This window comes from Hetaerina americana, unplaced genomic scaffold, assembly GCF_022747635.1.
Source record: "Hetaerina americana unplaced genomic scaffold, ioHetAmer1.1.p SCAF_4, whole genome shotgun sequence".
Lineage (NCBI taxonomy): Eukaryota > Metazoa > Arthropoda > Insecta > Odonata > Calopterygidae > Hetaerina > Hetaerina americana.
The window spans coordinates 25,750,444-25,764,682 of NW_027286985.1; the positions used below are offsets into that span (position 1 = coordinate 25,750,444).

The following is a 14,239-nucleotide window of genomic DNA, read 5'->3' on the forward strand; positions in this document are numbered from 1 at the left end:
TTCCAATGTGTTACATTCATTCATCCTACAGGTTTATTTGAAAATGCATTGAAATAACGACACAGCCATATTATTTTGACAGTTATGAAAAACATTTCGCTCTCCTCCCCAGGCCGGTGCATTGAACCTACAGCTGATGCTAAGAGGGAGGCTACTTATTTCAGATTTCAATAGTCCCTCATTTTTTCAGACTAAAAATCATTTTTTTCTGAAACTTGGCTTAACATTTGACATTAAGGCACCATGATTGCACCTTTGGGGTCAAGTATTACTGATTCAAAAGGCCCTGTTTTTAACTTTTACATGGTGGCAGGAATCCATAATGGAAAATTAAGAATACTGCACTTCCCACTAAATAGGATGATTCATTGCAATTTGCATTTTGGCTCACCAAACGATTATCAAGTACAAGGAGGAAGGTAGTAAACTTGCTGTTTCATTGAGCTGAACCATTCAATGTAATGTCTTCCTATTAAGAAGTAAAATTCAATTTTCTAAATTTTTCATCGTCATTGACTTTTATTCATTACTTTGGATACTAATGCAACACAATGTGCCAAAATAAAAAAGGTTTATCTGATCAAATGTTTATAACTAACATTTAATAGTTTCTTGAGAAATACTAAATTTTTGTTTTATGAATGTTTTAGTACCATTGTGTATTCAGAGTATCAGCAGCCATTGCCATTTTAGACTTGATCATTCTAGCTGCAGAATTCCTTGAATATTTACGAGCACAATCTGGAGAGATGAATATCGAACCTCCGATAGGCAACATATCTCCTGAATCACATATCAGGTGCCATCTTCCAATTGTTAATAAAGCCTGCAATTTTTTTTGCTCCGAGCAATTAGGAAATGAGTTCATGCTCAAATTCAACAAATGTCTCAAAATGAAGCTACCCAAGCATTAATAATTTTAAGGAAGGAAAAAACTACACATTCAAAAGCTTTGGATGAGAATTGAAATTGAACCTCATTACCTATACACTATAGTAACGAAATATTTATATTGTGTAATGTTAATCGAGAAATTGCGTTTTTAATTCACACCTGATATAAGTCCAGAGAATTGAGCACAATTTATCAGGTGACGAAAATATGCAAATAAGCGTTTAAAAGCAAGCACACTAATATTAATGTTTTTGCACACACTTCATAATCTGTATTTTAGCAATTATGGAAGGAAAAGAAGTAATACAAACACGGCCCACGCCTATGTGTCTGGGAAGAGACCGCAAAATATCTCTAACTACCCGTTACATATCGTTACAGCATCATTAAGGCTCAATCGGTAAAAAGATTCATCGCGGAATAATTGGAGTACTACAACAAATTATTTCCAACAAGTACTAGGAAATACTAAGAAGTATCATCTGAGTAATGTACTAAGATTACAATAAGAAATGAATGCTGCATGAAATTAAAGAAGCAAAAATATAAGACTTCTTAAAAGCATATGCCCACTCCAGAAATTTTAACGTATTATCTACTAACAGAAAAAGAACTGCAGTTATAAACCAGAACGTGCACATTGCCAACAATACCTTCCGACACGTTATACACGCAAGAGATCTTCAAGAAAAATTCCCATCACTGCCATAAACGTTGGTACAGTTATAGACCGTGAAGTTTTAAGTGTGTCATGGGATTTTTCCAGAAGTAGGCCAAAATACTGGCAACGAAGGTCATAGACTTTTCTACACCTTATAAGTCCTTTCTTCCGGTAGTAATGCACCGTTTCAAGAAAAGTAATAAGCAACCTTCGACAATTATTGTAAACATTGATATTTGTATAAATTTTAGTATTATTAATGCACGTGCTCATGTGCATAACCAGCTGGGTATTACTTCCACATTAAAGGAAACCACACACAATTTCTCTCTCGTGAATTAAGAGCAATGAGGCTCTCTTTATGTGCTCCACAATTATTAATACGTGAAAATTTGGAATTAACTGAGATAACGTTACTGGATATAAGATGACCGGAAATAGTAGTCATACAATTGATTAAGCTCTGTGGATTAACCTTTCCTAAATATTTGAAATTGATTTGCAGGAACGTTGTATCTGAAATAAATTGTTGTGCAAATTATGTTTTGGAACATGCAGCCAGAGGGACTCCACTACGGCAATTTCCATAAATATTGATTAAAAAGCCAAATATGTCATGCACGTTTTCCGAATGCTATCGCCTTTTACCCACAACTTCGTTTGTTCCATTTAATTCAATCAAAGTAATAAGAAGAAATTCTTATGGAAACTGGCAACATCCATCCATTTATCCAGAGAACATTCACATTAAATAATCGGGTGATGATCGTTTAAATTACATACAAGATAAAAAATTTAAATTTGAAATTGATGTAAAATAATTTACATCAATTTCAAATTTTAATTCCCTTAAAAAAAATTCATTTTTTAAAAAACTTATTTTGCTTCCATCGAATCATCAATATTAGCATTTAGATATTCTTGTAATTTTAGTATCAGGATATTCTAGTAATTTCGAATCCAGTAGTCCAGAAATATCTGGAAGGTATATTTAGTCGGCCAATCAGAATAGTGGAAAAAACCGCTTTCGCTTGTGATTGGCTGAGAAACCGGCCGAAGGTTCTGGAACCGTGCAGAACTTCGGGGAAGCGTGCAACTTACATATATAGCGGTGCGCCACGTCGGTTGCATTAATTCGAAGTCGACTGTCAACTTGAGCTGATCATACTGGGACCTACTTCCTTAGTGGATAACTGTGATATTCTGCAGTATTATTTATATTAATTTAAGTTTAAGTCCATATTGAAAGGTAAGGAAATATTGAAGACTAGTCGCTTAGTACTTAAATAGTATTGTAAGTGAATTTCCGATCTTAACGATTTACTAAAGATAGCGTTGGATTATCTCCATGTTGACCTCTTATTACTTACTTTTTAATCGTTAAATGCGGATTAACGAAAGTAAATCATTAATTTTATTGTGGCTTTCAGTCATGGCTGCTACTAAGGCACCAGCGGTTGGTATCGATTTGGGGACCACCTACTCCTGTGTAGGAGTGTTTCAGCATGGTAAGGTGGAAATTATCGCCAACGATCAGGGAAACAGAACCACTCCTAGTTATGTGGCTTTCACAGACACGGAGCGGCTTATCGGTGATGCAGCGAAGAACCAAGTGGCCATGAACCCTAACAACACCGTTTTCGGTAAGTTTTACTCTTAATGTTGGTTGCTTTAGTGCAGTTGTTGAATCCAATTAGAGCATAGCAGCACGAAAGCACGAGCCTTTAATCTCTTGAGTCATGGTCGCCATTTTGTATTTTTGCGGGATCTTTCTTAAACCTACTATTCCGGAGTTGCCACTCCCTTAATGAATTTCGATAACTCTGTGGGTGACGTAACGTTGGAAGTATCAAATTAGTCATGATCTGAAATTAGGTCGAGGTCACTACGTGCCGCTTTGTCGAGTTAGAGAGATCGATATCAGAATTAAAATGGCGGTGCTGAGATTTTATTTTTAGATTATTTTTCCATTATCACAAATTTGCCTGTAAACCAATCCTGTAACTTCATGCAAATTCCTCAAAGATTCCAATGGTGTTATACATTATCGGGGAATTGGCGATAATGAGTAGTTAATTTAAAATTAAGTTTCTCATTTAATTATTTCCCAAGAAAAGCTTTTAAAAATAGTTTTATTTTCTTTCAGATGCTAAGCGGTTAATCGGCCGAAGATTTGAAGATGCTTCGGTCCAGTCAGATATGAAGCATTGGCCATTCACCGTCGTTAGTGATGGAGGCAAACCAAAGATTCAAATTCAGTACAAAGGAGAAACGAAAACTTTCTTCCCCGAAGAGATATCATCCATGGTGCTAACCAAAATGAAGGAAACTGCGGAGGCGTATCTGGGGAAGACTGTATCTAATGCCGTTGTCACGGTACCCGCCTACTTCAACGACTCGCAGCGCCAAGCCACCAAAGATTCTGGGGCAATCGCCGGTTTGAATGTTCTTCGAATCATCAACGAACCTACGGCTGCGGCAATTGCTTACGGACTGGATAAGAAGGTAGGATTCTTACAACAATTTCATAGTACCCGAGATCCTCGTGAATACAGGTTAACGTAAATTGAACGCCTCGAGTAAAAGCGCCCTTGTTTTTCCAAGGGAAAAAAATATTGTATAAATTGGCTCCCTCTCTCTCTGCTGCTAGGGGAGAATCGCAATTCGATGTCTTTTAGACTTTGAGTCACTCCAGCCTTGATAAGGGCAGTGTCGAACCCTTAAGGTTCGTAATGTCTCTAATTACTATTTATATTAAAAGGCACTTGTAAATTCCCTCGTAAATTTGCTGCCTAAAACTTGATTCTAACACCGAATGGTTTCGCAGAACCTACTGTTATTTCATATGGGATAGTTTAACATGAACATCTGCGGTTTCAATAGCAAGCTTCTGAAAACTCTGATGAATATTTCAGTACCCCTTAAGCTATCGCTATGGTAGGTTGCAGTGTATGGAAACGCAAGACTAGAAATTTTGACAAGCGAATGACTCAACCTGCTGTTGGCTAATGTTATTCTAATCTCTCCTCCAAGATATCTTCATGGTGTTAATTTTTAAATTTTGACATGATCTCTCGTGCAGTAGTACTCACTCCGCTGTTTAATTCTTACAATTTATGCGAGAGGTCTAATCTGTAGGAAAACCTTTTCTGGGAGAACGATTCCAGATCTAGATCCTAAATATCATGAGCCTTAAGACGCAGCTGAGCAATGATGCACGATTAGTACGCAATATCTCGGGAAGTTGCTTCTATAGAAATTTGAAGGTCATGAAGGCATCAACCGTTTAGTGCTTAATAACTAACACTGACATATGAATTTCCGTATTAACTCCGAACTTTTTACTTACAGGGATCAGGTGAGAGGAACGTCTTGATTTTTGATTTGGGGGGTGGAACTTTCGACGTTTCCATCTTGACCATCGAGGATGGCATCTTTGAGGTCAAGTCAACTGCTGGAGACACGCACTTGGGAGGAGAGGACTTCGATAACAGGATGGTCAACCACTTTGTCCAAGAATTCAAGAGGAAGTACAAAAAGGATCTTACACCAAACAAGAGAGCAGTAAGGAGACTGAGAACAGCCTGTGAAAGGGCAAAGCGTACTTTGTCATCTTCAACCCAGGCCAGCATTGAGATTGATTCCTTGTTCGAAGGGATTGATTTTTACACATCAATCACCAGGGCAAGGTTTGAAGAACTGAATGCAGACCTATTTCGTAGTACCTTGGAGCCAGTTGAAAAATCATTGAGGGATGCCAAAATGGACAAGTCTCAGATTCATGACATTGTTTTAGTTGGAGGCTCCACCCGAATTCCCAAAATCCAAAAGCTCCTGCAGGACTTCTTCAATGGCAAGGAGTTAAATAAGTCAATCAACCCTGATGAAGCTGTTGCTTATGGAGCTGCAGTGCAAGCTGCCATTCTTCATGGTGACAAATCTGAAGCTGTTCAGGACCTTCTGCTTCTTGATGTTACTCCACTGTCTCTGGGTATCGAAACAGCTGGTGGAGTGATGACGGCCTTAATTAAGAGGAACACTACCATTCCAACTAAGCAAACGCAGACCTTCACTACCTACTCTGATAACCAGCCCGGTGTGTTGATTCAAGTCTATGAAGGAGAGCGTACCATGACAAAGGATAACAATCTCTTAGGAAAATTTGAGCTTACTGGCATTCCTCCTGCACCTCGTGGAGTACCTCAAATTGAAGTTACTTTTGATATTGATGCCAATGGTATCCTCAATGTAACTGCTGTGGACAAGTCCACAGGCAAGGAGAACAAGATCACTATCACCAATGACAAGGGTAGGCTGAGTAAGGAGGAGATCGAGAGGATGGTGAATGATGCAGAGAGGTACAAGGCAGAAGATGAGAAGCAGAGGCAGCAGGTGCAGGCAAAGAACAGCTTGGAGTCTTATTGCTTCAACATGAAGAGCACAGCTGAGGATGATAAGCTCAAGGACAAACTGTCAGAAGCTGATAAGAAAACCATTCTTGATAAGTGCGATGAGATCATCAAGTGGCTGGATGCTAATCAGTTGGCAGAAAAAGAAGAGTACGAGCATAAGCAGAAGGAAGTTGAGCAGGTGTGCAGTCCTATCATCACAAAGTTGTATCAGAGTGGAGCAGGTGGGATGCCTGGTGGTATGCCAGGAGCTGGGGGAATGCCACCTGGTGCTGGTGGAGCTGCCCCAGGTGCTGGACCAACAATTGAAGAGGTTGATTAAACAGTATTGTGATCCAGTTCTCATGCATTTCTGTTCATTATTTAAATCATGTTGTGTTGCTCTCATTTAATCAATAATTAAATTGCGTCCTAAGGTTCAAACATTTGTATATATTAACTAGTCACATTTTCAAATAAATAATTTAAAATTAAATTTTAACTACTAGTGTATTATTTATCCCATTGCCAAAATATGTAGCCAAAATAGATTCTCCTGTAGTTCAGTCATTGCCAGCATTCTACTAGTGAAGGATGCTAACTTGGGCAATAAGATATTGGAATAACCGAGTTAGATAATCTTTCATGTTTTTGAGACTTGCTCAAGTTACTCTTCCTAGGTATTGCTCTAAATAATGAAACCAAATGGGTGGTAAATAAAATGTCAGTTGAAGTCAATTATTTTATTGTGAAAGGTCATATATATTTCTGTACAGCAATTCAAGTTCAAAGGTTCTATGAATCTCTTCATTCACATCTTTCACAAGCTCGATAAAGCAGAGTTAAGGAAAGTTTAGACACAATATTTAACTCTTAAAATTTTTATCTTAATGTAACTATTAGTAAGAAACATCTGCTGAAAGATAACTTTAATTTTCAAAGGGTAGACATTATGTAAGTTGAGATGTGAACCAAATGGAGTGGTTAAGGCTGAAATGAGCACATGAATGCAGTGCAAGCTGAGAAAGGAGGCCTTGGTTATAAATTCTAATGAAAAAAAACTGGTAAATCCAGTGGCTGAAGTAAAGTTAGTGCTCAAGGAAAGAAAAAAGATGGGCACCATGTGGCCCGTTGAGTTATCTGCAGTTCACTACAATCTTCATTTGTCAACATTTAAACCAATAGTGGGTGGGAGAAGAGAGAGAGATACATTGAAGGAAAGAGTAAGCATTAAATGTGAAGGAAGGAATTTTAACTTAAACATTAATAAAAAGCTAAGGTTGCTCGCAAGTGGTGGTTTGGTTGGTAACTACATGTATGCACAATTCAAACTGAAAGGAAATAAGTTGTCAACATTGGGAATGACCTAACTAAGGTGAAGGCAAGGGTAAATAGGTCAGACTGAAGGAGGTCAATGCAAGTCCTTGAAGATCAAACTATAACCTCCGCCACACCAAATAAGGATCTGAATTGGAGTTCATCATCAAGGTGGGGACAGGTGTAAGGGAAATGACCAAATATTAGTTATTACTGCTTGCTTTGATTATATATTAATTCCAGTTAATAACTTCCTTGCCTTTCATCATGTGATACTGTTCAAAACCTGGAGAGAGTTCCTGTTTATCTATTGGCGTTAAGGGGTATCATATGTACTTTTATCCATATATAGTAGATTGACTTGTGCTGTGTGGGATAGATTAGTGGGTGCCTCCTCAAATAGCTATGGCATTTGAATGGGCAATTAAGAAAACATTGTGACAAGCAGTTTCATGACTAACTATATGGCACTATATGAATACAAGATATCTCCATGACGAAGCCATGCAATATTTTGAGAAAAATGGCCTACCTAGAACAATGAAGCCTTAGTCCCCTTACAAGTACTCCCATTGGGACCTCAAACCAGGTGTCTTCCACTGATCAAAACAATCAGCAAGTCTTTTTTTTTGGAATGATCAGCTGCCTCTTCACATTCACTTATATCTCATCAATATCAAGAATTTTAAGCTGCAGTTGCAGGGAACTTGCTACCAGCTGCAAATGATGACCCCGGTTTTCTAAAAAGGTCATACCAGGCGATGGGCCAATGGTTATGACCCTGAAACAAAAGCCCTGTCTTCCCAACAGTCCGTTGACAAGATGAGGGAGCTGATGACTATTCCAAAAAAGGACTTCACCAAATGTTTCCGAAAGCAGAAGAGATGCAAGGCCTCTTGGTAGGTCGTTTTTCTCAAAATATTTCATGGCCATATCCTTTCTGGACAAACATTGTACATTTTCTGATATCATAATGCTAAACAGAGTTCCAGTTTATTGCATGTGTTTGCTGTCACGATTTTCACTTCATTGATGTATCATACTCAGGATATTTATGTTCCATACCACTGACTTGGAGAATTATTATTTATTAGGTGATCTACCGGTTAAGGTAGGTTTTTGGATGGACATAATTACTAATTAAATAATTTGTGACCCATAGCAAAACACTTCATCCCACTCTACATCAGGTACCTCTTCAGCTCTGAGTACTTTCTTCATCCCGTCCAACATTCCTATCCTGTTCCTTCCCTCTCCTCGTTTGCCTAACATTCTCCCCTCTATCACAGTCTTCAACATCCCACTGCCAGTCAATACCCCCTTCATCCACTTTTCATGCCTCCATAGGATTGCTCCCAACAAACCCCTCTCTTCGCCCACCATACCAAGTATTTCCTCATTTGTTTTCTTCTCTGTCCATTTCACCTTCTCCATTCTTCTCCAAACCCTCATTTCAAAAGCCTCCAGTCTACATCTATCCTCCTGCTTCAATGACCACATTTCCGTGCCGTACATAGCTACGCTCCATATAAAAGTTTTTACGAGTCTTTTCTTAACATCCTTACTCAACATCCCTGTCATCAACTCCCTCCTCCTTGTGAAAGCCTCTTTGCCTAGTGCAATTCTCCTCCTTGCGTCCCTATTACTTTGACCGTGTTGGTCCAAAACACTTCCGAGATAACGTAAACTGTTCTACCTGCTCTAGTTTTTGCCCTCCTATTTTAATGTTTAGCTTAGCCTTTTTCTTCCTAGAAAATTGCATAACCATGGTTTTATTAATATGGATTCTCATCCCATACCTGTCGCACTGAATTTCCAATTCACTCAGCAATGCTTGCAGCCCCTTGGCTGACTGACAAACTAAAGCTTGGTCATCAGCAAACCTAACTGATTTCACGAATTCCCTATCCAATTTCATTCCTACCTCCAGTTCTTCCCATGCCTATTTAATCATTTCCTCTGCATACAGGTTGAACAGCAACGGTGATAATGGGCAACCCTGCCTTACACCCCTTCCTAACACTGCCCATCCTGACTCCCCGTTTCCCACCCGCACCTGAGCAGTCTGAGATATGTACAGGTTGCGGATTAGCCTCCTTTCCCTCAAATCTATTCCTATTTTCTGCAATGTGCTCATTAATTTTTCCCAATTCACTCTATCAAATGCTTTTTCGAAATCTACGAAACAGGCAAATACCTCCTGGTTGTGTTCTATATTCCTCTCCATTAATAATCTCATTACTGCAATGGCATCACGTGTACCTTTCCCCTCTGACTTTGAGAATGCAATTGGGTAAAACCTCTCACTTAATCAGTCATCTGTGACAAGAACAACATCATTCCATTTAAACAAATGTTCAACATTATGAAGTAAGGGAGTGCCACAAACTAGCTACATCTATTTTTCCATTAAATCATTCCCAAGTCTAGAGGACTGCCCCTGTAGAGAAGTTACACTTGTAATCCTGTCAGTTAAAAGGGTTTCATTCATCATACAACTCCATAACTGATTTTTTTTAAACTATTATCAAAATGTGTTAGTATCCGAAGTACATATTGCAATCACATACTTCGTCTTGGAATGTTGGAATTTAAGCTAAGAATTCTTGAAAGAATGAAACAATGTCCTCTACTATCTCATCCCTTTCCAACATGCACCATGAATCAGAAGTTTCCTGCCATTTGTCGGTATTTTGTAATTAATGAAATGCAGTGATTTGCTCTTACACTGCTAGGTGTTTCACTCTTAGCATTCAGTTTTTATGTAATCTATGGTGAATGGGTGTTTTTTAAACAAGGATTACCATTCTCATACAATCTCAAAATGGAAATAATTCTATATGAAGGTGTCAACAATGACATTACATCAAAGACATGGGACTAAATTAAAACTTTCCTGTTTGAACATAAAATATTTTTTACCTGCATATTAATTAGGACATTACAATATTTCATATCCAGATAAAACAACAAACACAGTAATCAACCCAAAGATTGGTTTGTTAAGCAAGGATAGAGCTCACACAGTAGTAGGCCTAATGGCATGTGAAATTCACACATCGTGGCAGATCCTTTCCCTGTGCCACCTATGGTTTTCCAGGAAGTTCTGGTACCTGAAAAATCACACAACCTAGGTTAATCTCATGGTGCCAGGAAATTGAATCTGGGCCCTTCAGTCAGTAGTCCAACATTCTACCTCTGGACTACCACATCCCCTCCCCTTCATATCCACATAATAAAGATTAATTGGAGAATTCCACCATCAAAAATTTTGAATAATGAATCAGAGAAAATTCTCTTGCAGATTATGATATGCTTAGCAACGTAATAAATTCTTTCCTTTAAGTCCTTTAACCCAATTGGTATTTTCTCTAATATTTTTTCTCCCAAAGAAACTGCGGGAGATGCCACAACAGTAACTTTTAGTGGAGTCATCCGCTAATGTGCATTTCAATGCAACAATTTTAGAGTATAAAAATCATTCGCCTTGACTGGGATTCGAACCCAAATTCCTCAATATCCGCTCGAGTGCTTTAGCCACTTAAGCTACCGAGGCGTCCTCTTAAACTCTGAAATTTTGGGGCTTTTAAAGGAACAAGATGTTGTGAATACCATACATACAATGTCACAGGTATTCGTATTCGAAATTGTTGCATTATTTCTCCCCTTTTCTTCACAAATTAATGCTCAGTATCGAACTACTTCTGGTTTGGAATTTTGGCTACTACTGGTTTTATTCATGGATGGATGGCTATTGGCAATCATAGAGGGGTCATATATATGTTCCCCAAACTAACATTTGAACAGTTGCTGAGAGCAATTAGTAGAAAATATATTTCTTTCCAATTTTTGGAAACTGGGATCAAGTAATACTCTATTAGCAGCTAAAATATATAGATTGGCTTGAAACTATTTGTTACACAACTATTAGAAAATCCTAAATGTAACATTTTTTTACTGAGACATTTTTTGAAAGAAAGAGATTCTGTTTTTCAGAAGTCATAAGATTTACTGTGTTTTTCATGAGGAGCACTTAATAAGCAACATGCTGATTATCGGATGTGCCTTTAAAACCCGCTTCACTCTCCGAGTCAGTCTTAAAATAAAAGACTAATTTTTCCAAGATTATCCGGGTCTCCCACCGGGTCCACGTTCGTAGGTTTGCCGACGTTTCGATGGCCGAGTCATCCATCGTCTTCAGGGCAGAAGACGATGGACGACTCGGCCATCGAAACGTCGGCAAACCTACGAACGTGGACCCGGTGGGAGACCCGAATAATCTTGGAAAACATTATTCGCCGGGAAAGTACCAGATCATTCTTTAAAAGACTAATTCATTGTCTTACTTAGGTAATCCTTTATAGAGGGAGACTATGAATGCACTTTTTTAAGTTCTCATGAATTATGTGACTTTCATGCTGCCAAATAAATTGCATTTGAAATTTTTTATTAAGAAACAGATGAGGAACAGGGGTATAGAGTCTCATAGGTAGAGCATTCAGCTAATTATGTGAGGGCCTAGGTTAACATCCAGGTGACTCAATCCACTCAACTCATTGGTGTGATTTGAGAGTTAGTAGTATTTAGGGGAGGTGACCAACAGCTAAGGTCATTTGCACCATAGGGGATGGACAGGAAAGGATGAAGGGCGGAGAGAAACCTGGCGTTGGCATTAGTCTACTCTTAATGAAAGGCGCCAAGTGGTTCGCAGCTTGATGTCCCATCTGATGGATGGCGTACTCACTCAAAGTGCCCTCCACAAAGCACCTAAGTAGGGATCGAGATACCTATGAAATATATTCAACACCGCCGGGATTTGAACCCGGGCCCTCAGGGTGGGAAGCTAGTATGATAGCCACCGCACCATCTTGATCCTCAGTGTGATTTGACTGGCTGGATTTCTGGTTAATATGTAAATGAAGGTTGGGCTATGAACATTACTATGCTCACCTAATCGTGTGAGGTATGCTAGTATAAAAAAAAGTACAATATAAAAATATGTACCATTACAAATATTATCTGACATCATTTAGCTTAGTAGGCCCACAATAAACTGTAATTGGCTAATAGAATTCACTGAAGGTCATTTACCTCTGTTACAATTTATACAGTCACTCATGGCTAATTTTACTCACAGCTACGTGTTGTGGACAATACTTGGTCATTTTGGAACCATGCCCACCACTGCTAGGGTGTGTGGCAGGGGGTAAATACACACCAGAAATTGAAGACAGCCCCTTTGGTTAGGTATGTGAAAATGTTCTGGAGATAGATATTGGCGAGTAGTACCTCAATTGTGTTTCATTACTGACCATAGGGACTGGGTACAATTCTAGTTATCTTTGGAATCCTCAAACGTTTTTCAAGTCGGGCTTTTTTGGATAAAAAATCATCCTGGTAAACCACAACTGGCAGATCGAAAAAAACTACCCCCATTTCCATTCTGATTTCTGAATTCCGCATGCATGGGGCTTAGAATGAAGTGAGCACTACCATCACCTGACAAACCAACCTCAGAGTTGATTCCTGAAGATGAATTTGCTGCTCTTAGGCTCACATTTGTGATCACTGAAAAAGTAAACTGAACATTTCAACCTTATGCTGGTTTCTGATTTGCGACATCATGTACCTGGTAATGATAACTGTGGGTTAAAACCGCCACGACTGGAATCAATTGACTGTGAAAATGTAGTTTATGCAGCAGTGATTACTGCTGACGGTTGATAGGTATGACTCAATTATCTACCCAAAGATTGATGACTACATGGCATCATTAAATGCAGCTACAACTGCAAAATCCATCACACCTCCATGTTACAGATTATATATACAAAAGGTCCACGAAAAATTGCACAAGCGCTTAACTGTAGCAAGGTATAATATATAACACACTTCTCTGCATCATTTCAAATCACCAGTACATCCTTTCCAATGGACCAGACTACAATAATATTAGATACTCCAAGAGAAAGCTATAGACCCAATATAGGCACTAATCTGAGACTAACGTTATCTGATATCATATTTGATATCCTCAAAGGATACTGATCTTTTCCACTCTTAACTCTTTCTTCCCTCTATATTCCGAGATGGTACCTTGTGCATGAATAGTGTCGCCTTTATTGGCGTGAAAAGGTACAGGTGTCTCTCTCAGCACATATTTCCAAATAACCCTGCTTTCCTGAAATGAAACATTGGTTTTAACTTCCATAACAGACTTTTGACCGGAACTGTAACTGTAGGTACGGCAGCATCGATTTCACCCGTATTGGATGACGATACATTACTGAAAGACGAATGCTATGACGACGAAAATAAGTCAAAACAGCTAACAATAACGTAGCAGTAGTTGTGATCCAGTACCTCTTTCATTTCCCTCTCTTTCCCATCAAATAACTCCATATGATCAAGATTTTGTAGGCAACTGATAACGCCAGTACCGTCATCCACTGCAAAGAAGGAATTAGACATCAGGTAAAATTGTATGACATCAATATAAATCATTAAACAACCTGATTAAAATCTTGTACCACTGATCACCATGAACTTCGGATATTCTTTAACCTCTGTGACGCAACCCATTACATCTACATCTTTGATAACATTTTTCCCAAGAATATAATAACCATTTTTCTCCGAACTTTTCTCAGCCTCGAAAATGCTGGAAATATACAATTTATATCTACAAAACATTATACGTCTTATACATTTGGCGCGAAACACTGAAATCGATTGCGCTTAACTCCATTCATACTCAGGCTTGGCAGGTGGTAGGGTTTGCCTTACTGTATATGAAGGGATTATGAATATCTGTCAATATATCTTGAGATCTTTTAGGCCTGGGTCTTTCAATACGCATATTAGGATTCTGGATTAGCTACATATTAGTAGTAGTGGAGTGATGTTTAACATATTTAATGACAAGTACTATTATTCGAGGGGGGAACGTTAAATTGTAGTTGAAAATAATACCATGATG

The 14,239-nt window shown here is 38.5% G+C and overlaps 2 protein-coding genes across 2 annotated transcripts; one reads left to right on the plus strand and one right to left on the minus strand.

Moving 5' to 3' along the window:
- Window positions 1-2,685: 2,685 nt before the first annotated feature.
- Window positions 2,686-6,445, plus strand: Hsc70-4 (Heat shock protein 70 cognate 4). The gene is made up of 4 exons (XM_071590450.1): window positions 2,686-2,804; window positions 2,986-3,198; window positions 3,702-4,060; window positions 4,907-6,445. The coding sequence occupies exons 2-4, from the start codon at window positions 2,988-2,990 to the stop codon at window positions 6,284-6,286; spliced, it is 1,950 nt and encodes a 649-aa protein (XP_071446551.1). The 5' UTR covers window positions 2,686-2,804; window positions 2,986-2,987; the 3' UTR covers window positions 6,287-6,445.
- A 241-nt stretch (window positions 6,446-6,686) lies between these two features.
- On the minus strand, window positions 6,687-14,037 carry LOC139692119 (CST complex subunit STN1-like). Its single transcript, XM_071590155.1, has 5 exons — window positions 14,015-14,037; window positions 13,791-13,942; window positions 13,624-13,709; window positions 13,306-13,441; window positions 6,687-6,760 (listed from the first exon to the last, which is right to left on the minus strand). The coding sequence occupies exons 2-5, from the start codon at window positions 13,840-13,842 to the stop codon at window positions 6,687-6,689; spliced, it is 348 nt and encodes a 115-aa protein (XP_071446256.1). The 5' UTR covers window positions 13,843-13,942; window positions 14,015-14,037.
- Between the last annotated feature and the right edge of the window lie 202 nt (window positions 14,038-14,239).

What these genes read in the sequence shown, in the direction of transcription:
- Hsc70-4 (XM_071590450.1), top strand. Translation starts at nt 2,988, where the DNA reads ATGGCTGCTACTAAGGCACCAGCGGTTGGTATCGATTTGGGGACCACC. An exon ending in CCCTAACAACACCGTTTTCG is followed by an intron (nt 3,199 to 3,701) that starts GTAAGTTTTACT and finishes ATTTTCTTTCAG; the next exon opens with ATGCTAAGCGGTTAATCGGC. An exon ending in CTTACGGACTGGATAAGAAG is followed by an intron (nt 4,061 to 4,906) that starts GTAGGATTCTTA and finishes TTTTACTTACAG; the next exon opens with GGATCAGGTGAGAGGAACGT.
- LOC139692119 (XM_071590155.1), bottom strand. Translation starts at nt 13,842, where the DNA reads ATGGGTTGCGTCACAGAGGTTAAAGAATATCCGAAGTTCATGGTGATC. An exon ending in AAGAGAGGGAAATGAAAGAG is followed by an intron (nt 13,442 to 13,623) that starts GTACTGGATCAC and finishes GTTTCATTTCAG; the next exon opens with GAAAGCAGGGTTATTTGGAA. An exon ending in GTTAAGAGTGGAAAAGATCA is followed by an intron (nt 6,761 to 13,305) that starts GTATCCTTTGAG and finishes AGCTTGTGAAAG; the next exon opens with ATGTGAATGAAGAGATTCAT.